Here is a 23,707-nt window from a genome sequence, read left to right on the forward strand (position 1 = left end):
TATAAGCAGCATCGCCCAAGTCTTTCATTGAAAAAAATTCCAGAACCATGATTTAACATCTTGTAGTATAAGGATTTCATTTCCAATGAGTAGTATGTCATCAACATAAAGCACTAAGAAAACAATCGCACTCCCACTAACCGTTTTGTATACACAAGGTTCATCTTCATTCTTGATGAAGCCAAACTCTTTTATAGCTTCATCAAAACAAAGATTCCAACTCCGAGAAGCTTGCTTTAATCCATAAATGGATTTTTGAAGCTTGCAAACCTTTCTAGAATTCTCTGGACTGGCAAAACCCTCAGGATGTGTCATGTACACATCCTCAAGTAAGTTTCCATTAATAAACATTGTTTTGACATCCATTTACAATATCTCATAGTCATAATATGTAGATATAGCAAGGAGAATCCGTATGGATTTGAGCATAACAACTAGTGAAAATGTTTCATCATAGTCTATACTATATATTTGTCTGCAACCTTTTGCAACTAGTCTTGCTTTATAGGTATGCACATTGGCATCCATGTCAATCTTCATTTTGAAGACCCATTTGCTCCTGTAATACCCCAAATATTTTAAAATAATAAAGTCGTGTCACGTGTTGTAAATTCCGATAAATTAAATTAAGATGGATTTAATTTAATAATATTGGAAATTTACGATAATTTTTATTAAGTGAATTAGCGGGATTTAAGAGAAAACTTAGAAAATTAGTATAAAATAAATTATAAATCCCGTGATAGAAATTATTTCGCCAAAGTCTGCGAAATATTTTATAGTATTTATGGTCAAAGTTTCGAGTCGATCGGAGACCGTTTAAAATTTGGACGCCGATAAGTTTTGGACTTAATTGTAACTTTTTAAGAGTTTAAGGAACTAAGTGTATTTTAGCCATTTGTATATAAGTTTGATCATTCAAAGAATGATCCAGAAACCCCAAAACCCATCCCTCATCATCATCGTCGTCGTTTTCATCGTTTCCTTCGTACGATCTCCGTTTCTCATCCGTTTCCGACGTTCTTTAGCTCGATTTGATCGTATTTCGACGGGTAATCACTGTAAGCATGTCGTTTTTCCGTTTATTTGGGTGAATTTGATGGAATATCGATTTAAAGTTTAAGGTTACCGAGTAGTTTTATCGTTTTAACGATTTCAGGATCAAATTTGGCATTTTGACATTAGATTTTGTATTATCGATGTGTTTGAGCGTTTTTTGAGTCTTGGGTAAGCGAAATTAGGCCGAAAGCACGTCAGAAACGAGCCCGGGGTGAAAATCTGCGGCTGTGCGTCGCACAACCTAGCTGTGGCGCGCGCCCAGCCAGACTATGCGAGCGCACAGTCTATGGACTGCCCGAGCGCACAGTCTTATGACTGTGCGGGCGCACAGTCCCCTGTGCAGCCGCATAGACAGACGTGCGCACGCATAATAAATCTGTCAGTCGTTTACGTCTTTGAGAATCAACCCGTATTAGCGTATCGAGATCTAAATCGATTGATTATCGATTAGTCTGAGTTGTTTGACCTAAAGAGGTTGATCGAGAATCGACTTGAAACGATTGTAAATCATTTATCGGAATAGAACACGTGAGAAACACGATAGTCTATAATGTTAACGTATAGTGTCTTGAGTCTAGAGTCAATCCCAGAATATGATTCTGATCTGAGTTATTGATTTTAAATCGTTTTTGATCCGACGAGACAAACATCAGCTGGACAAGAAGCTCCAGAAGGTTGACGGTTTCTGAGCACCGTAGTATTTTTGGAATAGCGATTTCTGTGAGTTTAAATATATTTACTTTAAAAGTATTTACACAAGCAAATGATTTATATTGCTTTACGTTTGAATCAAATGTTTTCAATGCAATGTTTTACATGAAATACATGCCTGTTTGGTTGGAAACCAGTATTGATTTGATGGAACGTGCCTTCTTATTAGGCGGTAATAGGAATGTGTGATCTTTAGTTTCGATTAATCACAGCTGTGAATATGATTATGAATATGAATATGGAAGATGGATATGTGAAAGACAAATACGAGGTTGAACTCGGTTGAACTATCTTGTGACCCGTATCTAGTGGGTTGAACTCAGTCGAATTATCTCGGGACCCACAACTTGGGATTAAGAGACTGGCAGCGGTTGAACTCGGTGGAATTATCCCGGGACCGGGCCAATGGATTAAATGATTAATTCGATTGTGTTTGGCATGTTCGAGCATTAGGGTTTCAATTGGATCTTTTACTCGGCTACACATGATTTATATGTTTATTGCATTGGTTTATGTTTTATATGAATACTTGATAGTAAATAGTATGAACTCATTCAGTATATTTCCGTATACCGACCCTCACAGTTTTCCCTTTCAGGTGAAAAGAGTTTTTGAAGCAACGAACTTCTATCCTTCTTCTAGAAGTCTAATATTTTTGAAAGTATGTAAAGAAACAATACTTTACTTCTAGAGCTGCAATAGATGGCTGTTTGTGTTTAGTTTGTATCAAACGGTTTTTGTAAATACCACTCTGATGTTTTGAACCTATGTATATATGATGCTTGCTGCGTTATAACTGTTGGCTGCCAAATGATGATGTATGTCCTGGCATGTTTTTAGCATGACACGTAATTATGTTTGCCATGCATGACGTATGATGTTTGAGAAAAATTTATTTACGTTTTTAGGTTTGCTACGGGTTTCGGAGATGCCACTCCCATTCCCTAGCGCCGGTCTCGGCCCATGAGATTGGGTCGTAATAGCACCCAATGGTTTTTACACCATCTGTCGGGTCAATCAAAGTCCAAACTTGATTATCATACATGGATTGCATTTCAAATCTCATGGCCTCAAGCCATTTTTTAGAATCATGACTATTTATGGTCTCTTGATAGGATATGGGTTCATTTTGGTCAACAATCATCACATCATTGTTCTCAGTAATGAGAAATCCATATCTCATAGGATTATGACGTGTCCTATCAGACCTCCTTTGGCCTCCTTTGAGCATGCAATTGTTTGTTTATTGTATTTTTGTTTGTTTGTCGTCTTTGAGGATCGCTACAGGTTTCGGAGCAACCACTCTTGGCGCCTAGCGCCGCTTGTGATATCGTGAAATCAGGTCTTGACAACCCCGTACTTTTCCGGTTGTTCTGATGAATTTTCCGACATTGTTTTGAATTTTTTGGTTTGTGTTTTGATTCCTCAGAATCGTGTTTTGACTCGTGAGGCCTTCAGTGAGTCGTTTGGGATATGTTTCGTGTGTTTCAAGCCTAGCGGATCAACTTTGGGGCTTGGAAGTAAGTCGGTATGTATTGGGGCGAAGTTCGGCGTGCTAGGGGGAGGTAGCCTGGTGGCACGTCACGCTAGAGGGTAGCGCGACGTGTCACTGTCAGTTTCAGATAAGGGCCTATAAATAGAGCCTCGAAATAGTATCCCTAGCCTCCATTCGACCCCAAAACCTATAAATGACTAAACACACTGATTTTACACTTTTCCTTCGTTCCAAATCATTCAAGGTTGATTCCTATTAGTTAGAGTATGAATTTAAATCCTATTCGCAAGATCTACGCTATTTCTACGTACGTGTTCTTCGCGAGTGCTTTGGTGAATTATTTAAGTTTTGGTCTAGACCTTATTACTAGGGTTTAATCTCTATTTTACCTTGTTGTTCATCATTATTAGGTAGTGATTTCTCACCCTCATGATTCGTGGATCCACTGTAGGTTGTTTTGCCTAGAAATGCATAATTTAAGGTTTTAATGAATTGAATCACTGTTTTTACTATGCCATGCTCATGCTACTGATTTGTATGAATAAAATGATGTTATGGACATGTATATTCTGATGTTACATGAATCGAATATAGTTAGGCTTGATTAATCAATGTTTAGACAATTTTTACCATTTTGTGATTTCATTTCAATTTGATGGTTGGTGATCATGTTGGATCTGATTTGGCTTGATATCATATGAATATGTGTGTTAGGTTGCTGATCTAACCTATTTGGATTTAACAACACCTTTTCATGTAATCAATTATTTTAGGCGAAATTGCATAAAATGGTGAATTCATGGTTTGTGAACGTTGTAATCACATGAATATTTTAATGTACATACTGATATAACATGATAAATATGATGTTTTTATTGTTTATAATCATTTGTTACATGTTTGGAACCTTGGATTCATGTTTTGGCTTGTTTAACATATTTAGGCAATTTTTAGCGGAATTGCGTTATCAATCATTTTAGTGACTTTTGCATGCGTTTAGATCTGATCTAACATATTATTGTTTGTCCATTTGAGATATACTACCGATGTATATAAGTTTGAATTGTTGATTCATGATTGGGTTAATATGTGTTGGATAAATTACGAAATTAGCTGGTTTTACACTAAAATGTTATGATTGCGGATTCAAAGCTTTGTGATGACTTAGGATCTAAGTTGTTTTCATATTATTGATTATGGCATGTATGTAATCTGATATAAGGTGTTTGGGTTTGGCGATGTATGTTAGGCCCATTTTGTATTAAGTGTTGTGAATGCTTAATTGGCTTGATTTTGTGAAAAGCATGCTAATTGATTTCAAATGTTTTACTATGGCATGTGTTATACCATATGTGGTTAGTATGCATGCTAGGGCTGTTGTACGTTAATTTTTGTCCTATTTGAATGTGTTTTTCCTTTGGGGACTTTTATCAAACACTTTGTAAGCATGATGCTATACTTGAGTTTTTGTGTTGAATTTGAGTTCCCTTGTTTTCCAAATTGAGTTATTGTTTTACTTTGGTTGGATGTTTGATTTGAGTTAGACTTGGGTCGCCCAATTTGTGAGTATATGCTTGGCAGTTGTGATGACTCGGCTAGCTCATCACTTTGGTTTAAATTTGGTTTTGTGTTTTTAACTAAGTTAATTTAAATGATTTTTTGGACTATATTTTTAAAGTGGGAACTTAATTTGACTTGGATATTGTATGATTTTGGTTATGATTAAGTATGTATGATATTCTATGTTGGTTTATGCTTGGGCTTGTTGGTTATTTGTGCTAGTCCAGTGGTGTCAAGTATTCTTAGAGTTAGGGGTTGAGTTGATTTTAACTTATGCTTTATTTCTTAGACCCGTCGACTGCTCGTGCTTCAGAGTCAAGCCAGGTTTAGTTGCTTGCCAAGCTGTGTTGAGGGATTCGCAACTAGTGAGTTTATATTATTATTTACCGCTTTATTAAATAAAGTATATACTTTGCATATATATTGTATACGTAGTTTCACACTATTTTAAATTCATTATGGATCTGTATTGAAACGAGTAACTCGATCGGTACCGTCGAGACTGTATACAGTAGTAAGAACTTTGGGATCGGCAGACATACGTCTGGCTTACTTTGGGATCGGCAGACATACGTCTACTCTACTTTGGGATTGGTGGAGATTCGTCTCACCTATTTTGAGATTTCTTTTCAGTACTTATTATTAGTGATATGCACTAGGTTAATCATGTTTGACCATGTATTGACTTTATCTTTTGTTATTTATTATATGTTATGATTAAATGCTTGAATGATTAGTTCTTCTCAAGGTCGTCAAATATGTGACTTGATAGTAAAACCCTTAGGATTAATAAAGAATTATATTCAAACTATCTCTAGTTTTAATAGTACATTAAGACCAGTATGATGTTGACTGATGATTATATTTTACTAATCATGTATATGAGTATTAAGTCAAATCATAGGTGCCATTTAAGAAATGAAGCACTGGATGACCCATCATGAGAATATTACATAGATCATTGTCATAAGTATCTCTCATTATAGTAATATTAAAGCGATCCTTTGACCTTGAAATCACTATGGATTTCTACATAGCTATTTCACATTTTGATAGAGTCTTACATTGTCTTTAATTGGATAATGGAATGAATTGTCGTTGGATGTGAAAGTAACTATGTGAGAAATGTGAGTGATTGGGAAAGAATTTGTCCATAAATTATTAATTTGAGTAAGATATCTATGAGCCCCTTGAAAAGATAGACTAAAGAAAATGCATGGCATGCTAAATGAATTGATAAAGAGTTATCATTTTCAGTCTACTTGGAATCAAGAAACTAATGATTGATTATTATAAGAATGACACTACTGTGCCTTATATTCAATCTGGATATCGCGAGATAAAGAGATTAAAATATTATATAAAAGGTTAAATCGGATAATCGATATTCATATAGCTTGGGTAGTCATAATGTCTTGCTAGAGGCCACTTACGATTTATGGGCTGAAATAGAGATTTTAGCCTATATATGAGCCTACAAGGTCGCACACTAAGAATATATACAAAACAATTATGGGTTGTATAAGTCCAACAGAATAAAGTGATTAATAGATTATTATATATATATATATATATATATATATATATATATATATTAATTGAATTTTGAATTAAAGGATAAGTGTTATCCTTAGGATATTATTTTAAGGTAATATTAACAATTAATATATATATATATATATATATATATATATATATATATATATATGTGTGATTATTAAAAAATAGTTTTTGATAAATCTAAATTCGAAATAGTTATAAGAAACGTAGTGTTTGAATTTTATTGCAAAACACATTTTTTTGAGTAAACCCTAGTTGTGTTATTTTCCTATAAATACACTCTTAAGGTTAAGGTTTTATGAATATGGTTTTTCGAAATTAACACAAGATATAATCACTAAATAATTTGTAATTGCTTTGTGAAGTAATAGTGCTATCACACAAGCACTCATTTTGGCAAATTTCTGTTCGTGTGGATACTTATAGAGAACGCATTATTTTGGAGACATTTTTGATCCGAGGCAAGGTATCACTAAAGTGAACCGCCTCCTTTCTTCCTACATTACTGTTTGAATTCGACATTCGAGTAAGTTTTAATTATGCAATTAGTCCGTTTCTTCAAATTACATGGATTTTGTTTTGGGTGTTTGATAAAAAAATTAAAATTCCGCTGCATTGTGAATCTAGAAAACCCAACACTTATGCACATTGTTATATATATGAGTATAAATGGGTTTTATTATTTTAATGGTTTTCACTTAGTAAATATAAATAGTAGTATGAACTCATCTCAATATATCTGACCCCGTTATTTCCCCATTTTTCAGATTTATGATTTTGCGCATCTGATCGATCTCCAGTTTTCACTTTTTTTTGGAGGTCTTCTTTTTACTTTAATAAAGTTAGTCAAACTGTTTAACTCTTAGACCGCAGTAGTATTAGCTAATGTCTTTTATTGTAGACTTGTGGTTTGTCAGTATGGCCCGATTGCTATTACATTACTGTTGTTGGCAATGATTACACTTTGGGTTGATTATTATTTATATATGACATGCTGTTGGAGTCTCGGAATTGAGCCGAGCACTATTTACTGTTGTTGATTAAATGCGAGATTAAGGTTGGAGTCTTGGTTGCCTCCGAGCATTGGTTTTATGCATGTTGATTGCTATATTATATGTTTGTATGTTCATTCGCGAGGCTAACTACGGGGTTCAAAGCTACTACTCTCATACCCCAGCGCCGGTCACGATCTATGAAATTGGACCATGACAATATTATACGATGAATCACCTAAGCCGTTCATAACATAATTTGCAACATAAATGTCATTATTATTCCATGCACCAACGAGACCATGCGAATTTGATTGTCACTAGCATAATCGGATTTCACAGTATCCTCCATTTGAAATCTGAACAAATCAAAATGGTCAGATAAAATTACAACTTTTGTTGCCATCTTTTGAAGTTCAGTCCGTTTAATATCTCTGGTTTTGCAGCATGATTTAAAGGAAGATGCTACAAGAACCACTGTAATATAACCCGAAATCGCATTCTTAAAATTTTCTATATTGATTTCCATTTATGGCAATAATAAAAAATGCACATATTAATATAAAATTTATTGTACTCAATATTGAAAAATATATAAAAAATTATTGTCCAAATCTTTTAAATTTCAAGCAAAGGTACTCTACAATTACAATTCGAATATATAAATTATTAAAAATCATTTCAACTAAATTAGTCTAAAATGTATATTGTGTCCGAAAATTTCAATCGGCAAAATAATCTGAAATAAAAATTGTCCATTTAATAATATTTTCAGACATAAAAAATGCCAATTTTTTTAATAATTAAAATCTGCCAAAAATTATTAAAACTACTCGAAACATAAATTAATACATAGAAAATTAATCTTTCCTGCTTAGAAATTGCTCTGAAAATTAAAATCTGCCAGAAAGTAACAATAATACTTTTTGTCAAGATTTTTAAATCTTACCAGAAAATTAAAACAACCCAAAAAGATTAAATAAAACCGTCCAATAAAAACAAATAGATCAAAAAAACTGCCAGTTTTTAATTATTATTATTGTTATTATTATTCCGAATATTAAATTTCCAAAAAATAAAATCTATTCTGCTAATTTTTTAACTTTGCAAAATATCTATCGATTGCGCAAAAGAAATTATTATTGCAAAAAATTATAATTAATCCTCCTGAAAAATAATATCGGTTTTGTTTTTGTCCAAAAATTAATATAAAATAAAATCCTGTAAAACAGTTCAATAAGTCTTTTAATTAAATAAACAAATCAAACTAAATATGTTTTAAATTGACTCAGTTAAATTTTTACATCTGATTCAGTCAAATTTTTACATCTGCGCATGACATGCCACAGACTATTGAACACGCGTACGCTTACAAGATCACCATAAACACTAGATAAAAAAAATAGTTTAAGATTGTTATGTAAAATATTACGCAAATAAAAATAGTAATTTATTGATAAAATACAATAAATAAAAACAGTAAATTCTATCAAAAATAAAAAAATTCAAACTGAATTGAATCGAGTCTTGTGTATCACACGTTTTCCTTAAAACAGATTTTCCCTCATTGCATGTAGCTTGCAACTCTGTCGCAAGATAAAAAAGTCGCAACAACACTATAACGTTAGAATCAGAATTATCGTCTAAACTCTATCACAAAGAATAAATGTTTTGGAAACTTTTGAAAAGAAATTATTTTATTAGATTATGATTTTAAAAAATATCAAATTTTATAATCTCTCCTTTATTATACTTAATGAAGGAGATAAATTATAAAAGTTTAATTGGAGACAAGTCATAAAATTTAAATATAGACAAGTTAAAAAAATTAATCAGATGTTATGAAATTTGAAAAAACAACTAATTACACACAAAAAACTAGCGCGAGGCTAGTTGTTTTATCGATGTGTTCCTATGCACAGGTCGAGTGCACATATGTTGCCCCTCGAAATCAGTCGATTGATTTGTGAGTCCTTACTCTTTGCATAGATTAAGTTTAATAGGAGTAGGGGTGTGTGGTATTCGGTCGAAACCGAATTAACCGACCGAACCAAACTGAAATTTTTATTTGGTTCGGTTTTTGGTTAATTCGGTTCGGTTTCGGTTTTCATTTTTAAAAAGTTTGGTTAATTCGGTTCAGTTCACTTTTGGCTATGGAATTTCCGAATTAACCGAACCGACCGAAATAACCGAATTATATATATTAAAGTGTTATTTTTGTAATATATTTTAAAAAATTAAGGTAATTTTGTATTTTTTTAGGATTTAGTTACTAAAACCCCTAAAATTATACTTAAATTATAAATTAGTATTAAAATTAGTATTTTTTTATTTTATTTTTTATTTTTTAATAACTAATTTTAATAAAATTTGATTATTTTGGTTACTAACTATTTTTTAGTTACAGAAATAACCGACCAAACCGAAATATTATTTTGGTTCGGTTTCAGTTCAGTTTTAATATAATTCGGTTCGGTTTTGGTTTTGGAAATTTCTAACATTTTGGGGTTCGGTTTAGTTTGGGGACCGAACCGACCGATGCATACCCCTAAATAGGAGAGAAAGGGAAGATAATGTAAAGAGAATTGAATTTTTTTGGATCAACTAACTAATTGAAGAAGCATTATTGTACACAACCGTTACGCTATGTCATTTGTGCAACAAATCAATGATGCATTAGCTATGTGAAAAATTGATAATCAACAAATTAAGTAATAACTAAAAAATTTATGTCGCAAATATTTATTAACTTGTTGTAAATATGACATGACACAATCAATGTATGAGATAAACACTCTTAATTAAAACAGGAAAAATATAAAAAATGAACCATTTTTCTTCATTTACTTAATAAAAGTTGAAATCAATTACCCTCAATTTAAAAGTGTGGATAAATTCAACTTTAATTCAAAATACAAATTCTATAATAATTGTGTTTTCTATTCTTATTAAATTTCAATATTTTTAAATTTACTCTTACAAATATTCAAAATATATATAATTTTTTTAGTTAGTATTAATTTTTATCCTGGTATCATACTTGTTTAAATATTTTAATGAGATTTTTTAATTAGCAATTTTTTGAATTTTAATATCTTAATTTTTCATAATTTTTAAAATAATATATTTTCCTTATTTTTTATGTTTATTAATTAATATGAATGTCATTTTTTTTACCTTTGTAGTATGTAAAGTAATTAATTTAAAGTCGAATAAATTTCAGTTATTAATATTCGATTAATTTCTAATAAAGTGACTTAAACAGATTAAAAAATTTAATAAATATTATCAGATATTTTTATCTTTTAGTTTCTCTATTTATCCAAATAGAAATTAAATATTCGTTTTATTTTGCCTTTTTGATCATGTTATATATCCAAGCACATGTAAATTTATTGTTTAACTTAATATTTTTTAAAAACCGAACAGGTGGCCAACCAGTAAAGGCACCGGTTCCACCGATTTAATAGTCGGTTCAACCGGTTCAATGAAGTTTTTTTTTTTAAAATAAAAAATATAAAATTAACAACGGATATTAGGTATTTAGCAACAAATTTTTCCCGTCGCTAATTCTCGTTTCTGGCTCAATATCCGGTTCACTAGTTGACAACCGGTTGTCGGGTCCAATCGGTTCAACCAAAATTCTAATTTTAACAATTTTTATACCAGACCAATGTCCGATTCCTGATTTAATCGGTTCGACCGAACGGTCTGATCCGATTTTAAAAACTGGTTTAACCACTACAAAAAATTTGGCTTCTTGTGACAAAAAAATATGTGACAAACTATATTTTGTCATAATAAATAGGTTAGTTGTGACAAAAAAAATATTTTGTCACAATGAGAGTTCAATGAAATGATATTGCGACAAATACATATTGTGTCAACCATTTTTGTCACTATAAAAAATAATTATGCTTATTTTGACAAAAACATGTTTTGTCACCGTAATTTAAAATATTTTTATTATGACAAAATTATTCTTATCATAATATTTAAAAAAGTTGTGACAAATTTTAGTTTGCAGCAATGAGATATATTTTATCACTATAAAAATTAATTACGTTTGTTGTGACAAAGTATTTTGCCAATAAAAGATATTGTAATAAATTAATATTGTGTCAAATTTTGTCGTCACTTATAAAAAAGTAAATATGTCTTTGTGACAACGTATTTTGCCAAAACAAATGTTTTGTTTTCGTATTTTAAACCTACAGTTATAACGACTGCATATGAACCTGATGTCAACCTTATAAAACACAAAATAAACACAAAATAGAGTATGAAAAAGGAAGTGCAGAAAATATATATGTTAAGGAATAACTCGAAAAAAACTCTTTCCACTACTGTTTATTGCGTCAAATTTATTTATCAATAAAAAAAGTAAATTTGTTTTTCTGACAAAATATTTTGCCAAAACAAATGTTTGGTTCCGATATTTTAAAAAGACAGTTATAATATTTATTGTGTCATACTTAATTGTCACTATATAAAAAAGTAAATATATTGTTGTGACAAAGTAATTTGCCAAAACAAATGTTTTGTGCCTGTATTTTAAACTATAGTTATAATAACCGTAAATAAACCGTTTATTGACCATATGTCAACCTTATGAAACACAAAATACACACAAAATAGAGAAAGAAAAACTAATTGCAGAAAATAAATGGTAAAATAGAAAATATATACAGTTATAATGATAAAATAAATTTTAGCATAATATTTAAAGACTTTTGTAACGAATTTATTTTTTCAGCAATTAATTAAACTTATATAATGTTGTGATAATTAAATATTGTGTCAAATATTTTTGTCACTATAGCAATTAATTGTGTTTGTTGTGACAATGGGTTTTGACAAAAACTGTTTTGTCACTGTATATTAAACATACAGTTATTATGATAAAATAAATTTTATCATAATATGTAAAAATATTGTGAATAATTTTATTTTTCAGCAATTAAGCGAAATTAAATGATATTGTGATTAATAAATGTTTTGTCACCATGGAATTGAAAAAAAAATTTATGATAACAGGTTTAAATGGGTTATGAAATTATATTTTATTTTGATAAAAAAAAGTATATGACAATTAAGATTCAAATATCCAAATTAGGTTAATCGAAGCACTCTTCATTAGGGAAATACTTTTTTTGCTGAATATTGACACCACACTACCGCATCAATTCCATACGTTTGTACACTTCTCACGCCGCCGCACTTTCATTGATTTTGTGTTTGTTGATGCTTATTTGTCCAGGTATTTTTTAACTTATGAAAAGAGACTAAATTGATTAATGTAGGATGAATTTCACATTCAAATTTCGAAGCACTCTTCATTGATAATTTAAATTTTTAACTGATTCGTACAAACTCGAGGTCGGGCTTCTAACTCGACGACTTATCACCTATTCTCGAGTTTATTAGCTCAGTAAAAACAAGAACTCGAGATTTTGCTTCCATTTCGTCGAGTATTAAGACTTACATCAAGTTTGTGCTTTGACAGAGATAAAAAAGTCGAGTTAAGGATGTAACTCGTCGACTATTAAGCATGACATCGAGTTTAACATTGCAAACGACGTATAAACTCGAGTTAAGTTTAAAAATTCGTCGACTATATAGCCTGACCTCGAGTATGTTTTAACAGTAACACTAACCAAATGTTAGCCTTGTTTTAGAACTGCAGGTAGTTCAGGGAAAGAAATTTGATATATTTTTAAAATAGCTAACGGTATCTGATTTGTAATGGGTAAGTTTTAATTATATTTTCAATTGATAGATTTGTACCAAATATTGATGTTGCCTAATATATTATTTTGGAATTAAAGGGGCGCCATCAGACAAAAGTTGGATGACGTCGTACCGATTTAGTTCATGTTATATTCAAGGGGTCAAAAATTTTCTGAATGTTGCAAAAGACTTTACTGATTCAAATGGCAGAGTTCGATGTCCATGCAAGAACTGCATCAATATTTATTTGAAGCCATTGCAAGAAGTCAAAATGGATCTATATCAATATGGAATTAGTGAAAACTACACAAACTGGGTGCACCATGGTGAGACTTCTCAACCTCGTGATAGTTTAGATGGCTCTATTAATTCGGACAATGAATTGGAGGATAGTGGAAATGATGTTTCGAAATGTTAGATGATATGTGTAATGGAACTTTTATGGACACCGACATGGAAGACAGACTTCCCAATCAAGATAATAACATGCTAGAAGGAGAAGTAGCAAAATTTGCTAAATTGTGGAATGATTCTCATTGTGAACTATATCCTGGAAGTCAAAAATATTCAAAGCTCTCTTTTCTTCTTAAGATGATTAATATCAAAGCACTCACAAATTCTAGTAATAAGTCATTTTTTTCGAATTTGGAGTTGTTCAAGGATGCACTCCCGAGAGGAGAAACCCTTCCAAGCTCAAGTTATGAGGTTAAAAAATTGATGCGTGATTTAGGACTCGGTTATGTAACTATTGATGCTTGTGTAAATGATTGTGTGCTATTTTGGAAGGAAAATGAAAATCTTGACACGTGTCCAACTTGTAAGGCCCCTAGATGGAAATTAGGTTTCGGAAAACGCAAGAAGGTTTCTCAAAAAATTCTTAGACACTTCCCTTTAGTACCTAGACTTCAGAGGTTATTTATGTCTAAAGATATTGGTGAAAATATGAGGTGGCATAAGGAGAAACGTGTAGATGATGATACGATTAGACATCCAGCTGATGCTACGGAATGGAAAGATTTTGACCAGAAATATGCTTGGTTTGGCAAAGATGCTCGTAACGTGCGACTTGGGCTTGCTAGTGATGGATTTAACCCTTTTGGAAATATGAGCACGAGTTATAGCATGTGGCCGGTGATTGTGACGCCATATAACTTATCACCATGGAAATGCATGAAGGAGAATTTTTTGATGTTATCTTTGCTTATTCCTGGTAAGGAATCTCCTGGAAATAATATCGATGTATATTTAAGGCCATTAATTGATGAGTTAAAAGAGTTATGGGAGACCGGTGTGACAACATATGATGCATATAGCGGTAAGAATTTTCAATTACATGCTGCATTATTATGGACAATAAATGACTTTCCAGCATATGGAATGTTATCTGGATGGAGCACAAAAGGAAAATTGGCATGTCCTGTGTGTAATAAGTGGACGTGTTCGCTAACATTAAAAAATGGAGTGAAGCAATGTTACATGGGTCATCGGAGATATTTACATGCCCAACATTCTTGGAGAAAAAGCAGAAAATTTGATGGCAAACCAGAGCACGGGTCAAAGCCTGAAGAGTTGTCAGGAGATGAAGTTCTAAGGCAATTAAATTTGCTTCCAAAAAGCCTTGTTTTTGGGAAGACACCTAACCAAAAAAAGCGTGCACGTGGTCCTGAAGAGCTCAATTGGACAGAGAGAAGTATATTCTTTGAATTGCCTTACTGGAAAACATTAAAATTACGTCATAATTTAGATGTAATGCATATTGAGAAGAATATATGTGAAAATATATTGGGTACGTTGATGAATATTGATGGAAAATCTAAGGATAACATTAAGGCTCGAATGGATTTAGAAGCAATGGGTATAAGAAAAGAGTTACATTTACAGCAAAAGGGAAATAAATTTTTTATGCCACTTGCTTGTTATACATTACCGAAGCCTGAAAGGAGAAAGTTTTGCGAATGGTTGCAGTCAATCCGGTTGCCAGACGGATATGCTTCCAATCTTTCTCGATGTGTAAGTGTTCAGGACTGCAAAGTTATGGGGATGAAAAGCCATGATTATCATATATTCTTGCAACGGTTACTTCCAGCATCAATTTGTGGGTCTTTGCGTAGTGAGGTTTACACTGCATTATCAGAGTTGAGCTCTTTCTTTAAGGAGCTTTGTTCGAAGACTTTAAAAAGATCTACAGTTAAAAAGTTGCAGAGCGATATCATTTTGATAATATGTAAACTTGAGATGATATATCCTCCATCTTTTTTCGTGGTAATGATGCATTTGACAATTCATCTGCCACGTGAAGTAGAATTAGGAGGCCCTGTTCACTATAGGTGGATGTACTTTATTGAGAGGTTAGTTGATAAGGAAATTTTATTTTTAGTTTTCTTGCTGCAGTTTTAACTAATTTTTATATATCTATATGGTTTATTCACATTTACAACAAATTTGTTGTGCAGGTTCTTACGTACTTTGAAAAATTATGTACGTAACTTAGCTCGACCGGAGGGTTCAATTGCTGAAGCGTATATCACTAAAGAATGTTTGAACTTTTGTTCACTGTATTTTCATGGGGTTGAGACAATATATAATCGCGTTGAGAGAAATAATTTTCCTGTGCAAATAGGAGTGGAAAATGGATTTTCCATATTTTCAAACAATGCAAGACCTTTAGGAGCTACAGAATATAAAACGTTATCCCATTCTGATTTTGAAAAATTGCAGTGGTATGTGCTTAATAATTGTGAGGATGTTGATGAATATCTTAAGTAAGTTATTTTATTTTGAAAAAACAAAGACTTTAGAGTTTCAAAATAGCTTTATTTTACACTTTTTATCTAATTTTATAAACGTTGTGCAGGATTCACATTGAAGAATTACAAAAGGAAAGTGTTATAGATGTGCAAAAAAGACACCAGGCAGGATTTGCCAGTTGGTTCAAGGAGTGTGTAAGTATGATGCTATAAAAGTACTAAATATTGAATTATGCCTCTAATTTCACCATTAAACTTATTTTTCAGGTTGGACGCTTACGTGCTACTGGTTTGGTTGCAGCAACAGATCATATATATGCGTTGGGATTAGGTCCTGATATACGAATTGCTAGGTACAGTGGGATAATTGTCAATGGAGTTAGGTTTCACACAGTTGAGCGTGATAATTTTCGTCGGACTCAAAATAATGGAGTTTCAGTTACGGGAGAGCATAAGTCGAAAGAAATCGAGTTTTATGGTGTGCTAACAGATATCATTGACCTCCAATATGTTAATGGGAATCATGTTTTCTTGTTTAAATGTGATTGGTGGGATGTTGGCGATAAAAATGGAATTAAAACAGATGGCAACTTAGTTTCTGTTAATGTGAGCCGTAAATGGTATACAGGTGATTCTTTCGTGTTGAGTTCTCAAGTACAGCAGGTTTTTTATGTCAGCGATATGAAAAATGGAGGTCATTGGAAAATTGTGCAAAAATCATTTCACAGGAATATATTTGATGTGCCAGAAAAGGAAAAAGTGTGCAATGAAGATTCAATATTGAATGATGAGCCCTATCAGCAATACGAGGCAGATAATAGTCATGAAGTCGATCAAAATGGTGGTGAAAATTTGGAACTCTTGCATCCTATAGATGTATTACCGGATGAAGTTGATGTTGGTCAAATGTTTCAAGGTCAAAACTCAAACCCGATTTATTCTAGCGCTGAGGAGGATGATACTACGATCAATTATGATGATGCCGACACTGATGTACTAGAAGACTCAAATGACAGTGACAATGAAGACGAAGACGATGATTATTGACTGAAATTTACCGCTTATTGAACTCTTTTTGGATTCTTGTAGCTTGTTTGAAAGTATGAATTTTACTGAGAGATGCTTTTTTATATTGCCTTGAATGTAGATTGTAGAATTTTGGTGTTTTATGGCAGTAGTTATGCAGCCCAACATGAAATTTGTGGAAAACTGGATAGCAGAAACTCGATGTGTTGATGAAAACTCGTCGAGATATTAGCCACACATCGAGTTTGAACTTATGGAATTATATATGAGATATCAGCCAAACATTCAATTGATTCCTTTGGTTTAGTTTGATTTTAAGGTTTGGTGTAATACCAATTATTTTTTCTCAATTTTGTACTTCTACTATAGAACCGAACAGAAAAATAGAATTGAACTCCTGCCTTTTAATATAACTATTGACAATTCACAATTTTGCAGAAATTTGCTAAAACACTACACATATTGTAATTACCTGTTTTTACACATACTCTAAAATAGACTTCAAATAAGAAATAAATGGACATTTATGTCCTCCAAGCAAAATAAAAGTGTGACAAAAATGAGACTTTCTTTACAAACAAAAATCAATAACATTCTTCATCTTGAACCTCCATAAATTAGCTTCCTCTTCACTCCCTAGGCAGATGTTCTCTTGAGTTTTAGAGGACCCTCATCTTCACTAACACAAGAAGAGCTTTTCTTCCAACGAGCATACAAATATAATGACGAAGCGTAACGAGCACGGTGTTCTTTGACATCATAATCATGCCCCATAACTTTCCCATCAACAAAGAACTCAGCAGCGGAAAACATATGAACTCCACAATCACTACGAAAAGTGAGAAAAAATAAAAAAACATAAGAAACAAGGTTGACATTAGGTTCCTATTCTGTCACCATAACTCTTTAACATAACCCAACTAACTAAAGTTAAAAACAAATTATAGACTTACACATCATTTTGGATAGGCATGTTTTCCACAATCTCTATTCTGAACGGATCAGTTATTCTCTTTCCCTCATAAGCACCGGCAGTAGTATCGATGTCATCTCGAGAATCATAAAAATTGGTAGCTTGAAGGAATAGTGGAAGCAACACACTATAGCAAGTAACATATTCAGTTGCTGATCTGTCATATTGCGCCGACCTCAACGAATTGTAGATATAGATGCATCATTCCTTGAAATTCAGGCGAGCCAAAATCCAATGCCAATCGTTAACACAATTGATCGGAAAAAGAACATCGTCAACATTAGCCCAATTCGTATTGCAACGCATAGCACCACCTTTAATGTAGACAGCCACTGTATGTTTCAAAGAAACAAGTGACACATCTTGCTTTTTCTTGTATGCTGTGTAGAGAGTTTGAATACGCCGATCAAAAAAATTATCAGTTGACGTACATCTACTGTTTGCAGCACAACCATATTTTATTTTCTTTCTCAGATAATAAAAGAGAACATCTACATGCTGCCAAATAAACAAAAATCAAGGTTAAGTAGCCATACAGTCACAACAATGTTATTAACAAAACTATCGTGAGTAATTCAAGTAATAAACACATAAAATAAAATAAAAAGAACAAATAAAAGAAGTATGGATATACTTACAGAACACTCAAGAACCTTTCCAACGTGGTAGAGATGGTAAAACCAGGATTTCGTTTCAATATCAACCACGCCAAGAGAAAGACGAGGATGGAATTTATCAATCTTTGGATCGTATATCCAGCTTTGCCTTCTAAACAAACAAAGAAAAAAAATTAAATAAGTGAGCATTAAAACAGAACTGTAAAAAGTTAGTCGAGATACGAACTTGGCCCCTTTAGGACGTCCTTCTTCCAGCCAATTCTGAATGATGTCTTGTTTGGTGGCATCACTGAATAAAATGTGATTAGCATCAAATGGAAAAATACGGACTTTACAACCAGTTTGCGTCGGTATGAAGCGGCTTGAAGAAGGACCAGACTACGAAAAACATAAGAGAGGATACAGTAAGTAAACTATTAAATTAAACTATAAATATAATTTAAAGCAAACAATACCTCCTTTGATTTGAATTCAGCAATCGATTCACTTGTATTTTTTTTAGTCTGATTGATGGTGTCATCTGGTGGAGATTTTAAATTCAACTCGCTTTGTCGCGAAACCTAGTAAATTGACAATAAACAAATTAATATAGTTAATCAAAACAGCTTAATTTCAAAATAATAAATATACCTCAAAATTCGGAGAGATAACATCAACGTGTTCGGAAGAAACAATAACACAAGGTTCACCACGGTCATCCTTGCCTTCAAGTACAGCCTTCTCGCAAATCCAATCTTCCAATTCGACTTTTTCAGCACCTTCTTCTTCATCAGCAGACTCCCTACCATCCCTTTCTTTGCTGGAAGTAGCTTTAGTATCAGCAGAAACAGGAACAGCAGACTCCCTACCATCCCTTTCTTCTCGTTCCGTTACTATAGAAGTACCATTTTTACTTGGTTTCACTGAAATGTCCTCTGCAGGAAGAACAACCTTTTTTCCTTTGTCAACCCTTGTCTGCAAGCCATCAGAAACATCATGTTTCTCAATTTCAACCTGATATAGATATGGAGTTCACATTAGGTTCCCATCAAGTTACAATAACATAATATGAAATAACATAAATTATATTTAACTAAACTCTAAGTGATAAAAGTACAAAATACATAAATCAAAACAAACTACCGTTTTAGAATCACCAATCAGAGTTAGCCTATCATTCAATGAATTGACAACTGTCAAAAGTTCGGAACATTTGGAAGTGAATAAACGTTTCAAATCCATTATATCATCCTTAATCGTCTTTTGACCAGCCATCAAAATTTCCAGCCTCTCTTCCATAACATTTAAATTCGAAGTGTTCGACGTTGATTCACCGTCCTTCAATATATTAAATGCCGGACAATAACCCTCCTCGTTTCCCTTAATTTTTTTGAATAAGTCACCTAGACGAAGGGCATTCATCTCGCCGGGGTTGGAACAATTGATCGGAAAATCATCTACACATAACAAATGAACACCATATATGAAAACAGAGTCAATGATAAATTACATTTGAAAAATTGAAAATTTAACACATACGAACCTCATCGGATGCAATCTCAACAAATAAATCCCTGTCAACAGCAAGGTATTTTGCAGGAACGAATGCTTGCCACCTCAGAATCCGAGGGATAGCATCTTTGTTCACTAGCTGAGCAAAGGTATTTTCCACCGCCGGGCAACACTCGTAGAACCAACATACCAGTGCATATGGTAAACCTTGAAGGCGATACTGGTAAATGTTGTCTTCAATAATAAGAGATCCCGGACTAAGAACAGCTCTTTTCGACAAAGAATCAAACGTGTACTTGAAAACGTCAATACCCCATGGATAGTCGTTCAAATCAGCCGAATCAACTACGTCAAAGTCCTTCAAAGGGATACGAGCAGTCCTCGGTGAAGCAAGCAAGAAGTTATGCAAAAAATGCATAAATGCTATCTTAAACCCATCCTCCTCCGACTCCCAACGCCTAGCTTTGAAAAAATCCTGAAGGGTCTGTTTAGAAACAGATTGCAGCCCGCTGAAGTACTTATCCAAAATGCCATTTTCAACTTTTGTATAGGCATACTTACTGCTGTCACCTTGACAGTTTAATCCCGAGATCAAAGCAAATTCGTCGATTCCGAATTTCAGCCTATGACCGCCAACCTCAAACCACAATTCAGACTTGTTTAGCTGCTCCACCTCCCTCGACAATAAACAATGTATGATCTGATTTTGCACTTTGATCTTGGGAATATCAAGAAAGTAGCCAAAGCAAGATTGTCTAAACTTTTCCAATTCACCTGGAGTCAGAGTCGATTTGATATCAGAAATGACATCGTATGACATGCGCGTATCAATCTTCGAGTGAACACAATCTTCTCGGCTTACTTTGAACTGCCATAGCTGTATGGAAATTAGGGTGAAAATTGTTAGATATCAAAAATTTCACCCAAGCAAGATTCAACTCTTTTTCTGTTTTGGTGTTCAAACTTAAATAGAAAATAAGCTATTCAAAAGCACAACCATACACATTAAGTTCTTATCAAATAGCATACAAGAAACATTGCCAACTTTGTAAATCCAATTTCTAACATTCCTCTCAATACAATGCCCAAAAATAACCAAATCAAAACCTGAAATTTCATTGTCAAACCCAGTAGAATGGAGGAATTAACCTTCAAAAACTGAAATTTCAGTACCCTAAAAAAATAGAGTTCATAACTGTACCTTCAAAACTATCTACCAACCAACCTAACCACAATTTTATATAAACATAATTCCAAACAATCATACTTAAACATAATTTCAAACAATCATATAAACAGAGTCAATTTATTATTTTAAGACATCAAACAATTCTAATGCAGTAGGTTCTTAATTGACTTATAAACTAATGAAATCATACCTTAGGAGGAGATTTCTTGGATTCAGTTCTGGAAATGCCTTTGTGTTTCTTCGATTTCGGAGGTGAATCATTTGCATGTCTCTTCTTACTCAACTGTATAGGAGATGGAGGAACTGAAGCTTCTCCGGTTGACACCACCTTTTTGTTTTTTGAAGCTTCTCCGGTTGACACCACCTTTTTATTTTTTGAAGCTTTTTTTGCAACAGATTTCTTACCCATATCAGCGATTTTGATGTTACCGTCGTTATCAGTGGCACCCCGTGTAGTCACCATGGATTTAGGTCATAAAGAAGAACACGGCAAATTAGGAAGGAAGAAAAGAGTTTTGATTAATTAGGAATGAAATCAAATTTTGCAATATCAAATGGGTATTTCCCGCTATATGAAAAAAGGAGAGGTAAATTATATGATACATTAGACACACACTAAAGAGACATATACCTTAGATGAGGATAAAATAGGAATAAAAAATTTAAAGGGTGTTGAAAATAAATTAATGTTTTCAATAGAGGCATTTTTTCAACGAAAAAAAATGAAATCAATAATTTAAAGTTTTGAGATTTCAATTAATTTGTTATAGTTTTAATAATTTAAAAGATTAAAATTATTATTTTAATTAGGGTATGTGCATATAAAGAACTGGACAAGTAAATACTCGAGGTCTGGCTAAATACACGACGAGTTTTAAGCCTAACATCGAGATTGTTGCTGTTCAGTGCTGCATAAACTCGATGATGGGTTAATATTCGACGAGTTTAAACCTAACATCGAGTTTATGCTAGTCCAGTTATGCCAAACTCGATTTCAGGCTTTGTTTTCGTCGAGTATTTAGACCCACCTCGATTTATTTTGAAAATTACTGCAATTGAAAAATAAACCTCCCACTTTTCTTTAGAAACCTAGAATCAAAACAAGTGAAAAAAAAATTCTCTAAATCTTCCCCATTCCACAACCCGAAACCTAGCCTCTAAATTCATCAAATTGCTATCATAATCTTATCAAATCATTAACCAAAATGATGGTATCAACAAAGGGACGAGCTAAAAGAGTTGCTTCAAAAGGGAAATCATCAAGTTCAACTATGCCTCCGAAATTTGTTAGAAGAGAAGATTTGTCCTCAAATTATGATTGCCCATTTCCAATTTTCTCCGACGAAGAAGGTATTCGTTACGAAACTATTTCACGCAAGCCTATTGTTATACCTAGATATTTTGATTATGCTTTGTTGACTAGGATGGGTTTGAAATCAAAAATTGATGAAATAGTTGGTAGAATGGGTTTAAATTTTATTGCACATGGTAAGTATCAAGTTTATAAAGAGTTAACTAGGGAATTTTATACCACCTTGAATTATGCCTCTAAGAATGAAAAAGCAATTTCTTTTAGAATAAAAGGGGTTGATTATAGCATAGGGTATGATTTTATGAATCAGAAATTTAAGTTGCCTAAAGGTGGCATTAGAGGTTGTCCTTCAAATTTTGATGTTAATAGAGTATGGTAGCAATTGACCGGTGAAGACTCGGTCGATTTACAACAAGCTCCTAATGGACTCATAATTGAACCATCATATCTTATATTTCATAAATTCCTTTGTCATTCTATATGTGGTAAAAAGGAGTCGAATAGAGTAACGAAGGATGATTTACTAGTACTTGACTATTTAGTGCGACGTTCGGCAAAAAGTGTTGATTTCATACACTTAATTTTTAAAAGCATGATGACCATGGCAATATCATCTAAAGTTGCACTTGGAAATGGTCATTTAGTAACTTGTATAGCATTGCTTCATAGTGCTATTGATGAGGATGATTTGCATAAGATGGAATGTTTGGGGGATGCGTATGTTAATGAAGCTATGCTCCGTAAAGCCGACATTCTTGATATGGATGGAGAATTAATGAATGTAAAGGACCGAAATTGTTATTTAATTAAAACTGGCCAGCCGAGAAGAGGAAAGGGAAGAAAAGCAGAAATAGAAGATGACTGTGACGAAGATGAGGATAATGTAAGTAGAGAACTGGAAACCGAGAATGGTCAAGATGAGGTGGTGAGGGATGATGTCGGTATAGATCAACCAAGAGAGGAGGAAGTGAGGCGACCAAGAAAGCCGAAGCGAAGGGGAGCTTTTGAAGAGGAAGTACTTTCTTTGTTAAATGAAACAAAGTCGAGGTTGACTAATATTGAAACATCTATCGAAGAGATTAAAAGAGAACAACGAAGGTCACATCGCCGATGGAAGGCTTGTTTCGGCACCTTGGGAGCACATGATCCTTCACCTCCACATACACCGGAGAGTTAAGGTTAGTAACAACCAAAATATTTTGATTATTTCATATCTGTATGATGTCATTCATTTGGTTTCAGGGC

The 23,707-nt window shown here is 33.0% G+C and overlaps 1 protein-coding gene across 1 annotated transcript; it reads left to right on the forward strand.

Annotated features, from left to right (window-relative positions):
- The first annotated feature begins 14,800 nt into the window (after window positions 1–14,800).
- On the forward strand, window positions 14,801–17,173 carry LOC126672626 (uncharacterized). The gene is made up of 4 exons (XM_056104933.1): window positions 14,801–15,455; window positions 15,561–15,869; window positions 15,962–16,049; window positions 16,122–17,173. The coding sequence occupies exons 1-4, from the start codon at window positions 14,857–14,859 to the stop codon at window positions 16,899–16,901; spliced, it is 1,776 nt and encodes a 591-aa protein (XP_055960908.1). The 5' UTR covers window positions 14,801–14,856; the 3' UTR covers window positions 16,902–17,173.
- The last annotated feature ends 6,534 nt before the right edge of the window (window positions 17,174–23,707 follow it).

The sequence above is a fragment of the Mercurialis annua genome, linkage group LG3, assembly GCF_937616625.2.
Source record: "Mercurialis annua linkage group LG3, ddMerAnnu1.2, whole genome shotgun sequence".
Classification (NCBI taxonomy): Eukaryota; Viridiplantae; Streptophyta; class Magnoliopsida; order Malpighiales; family Euphorbiaceae; genus Mercurialis; species Mercurialis annua.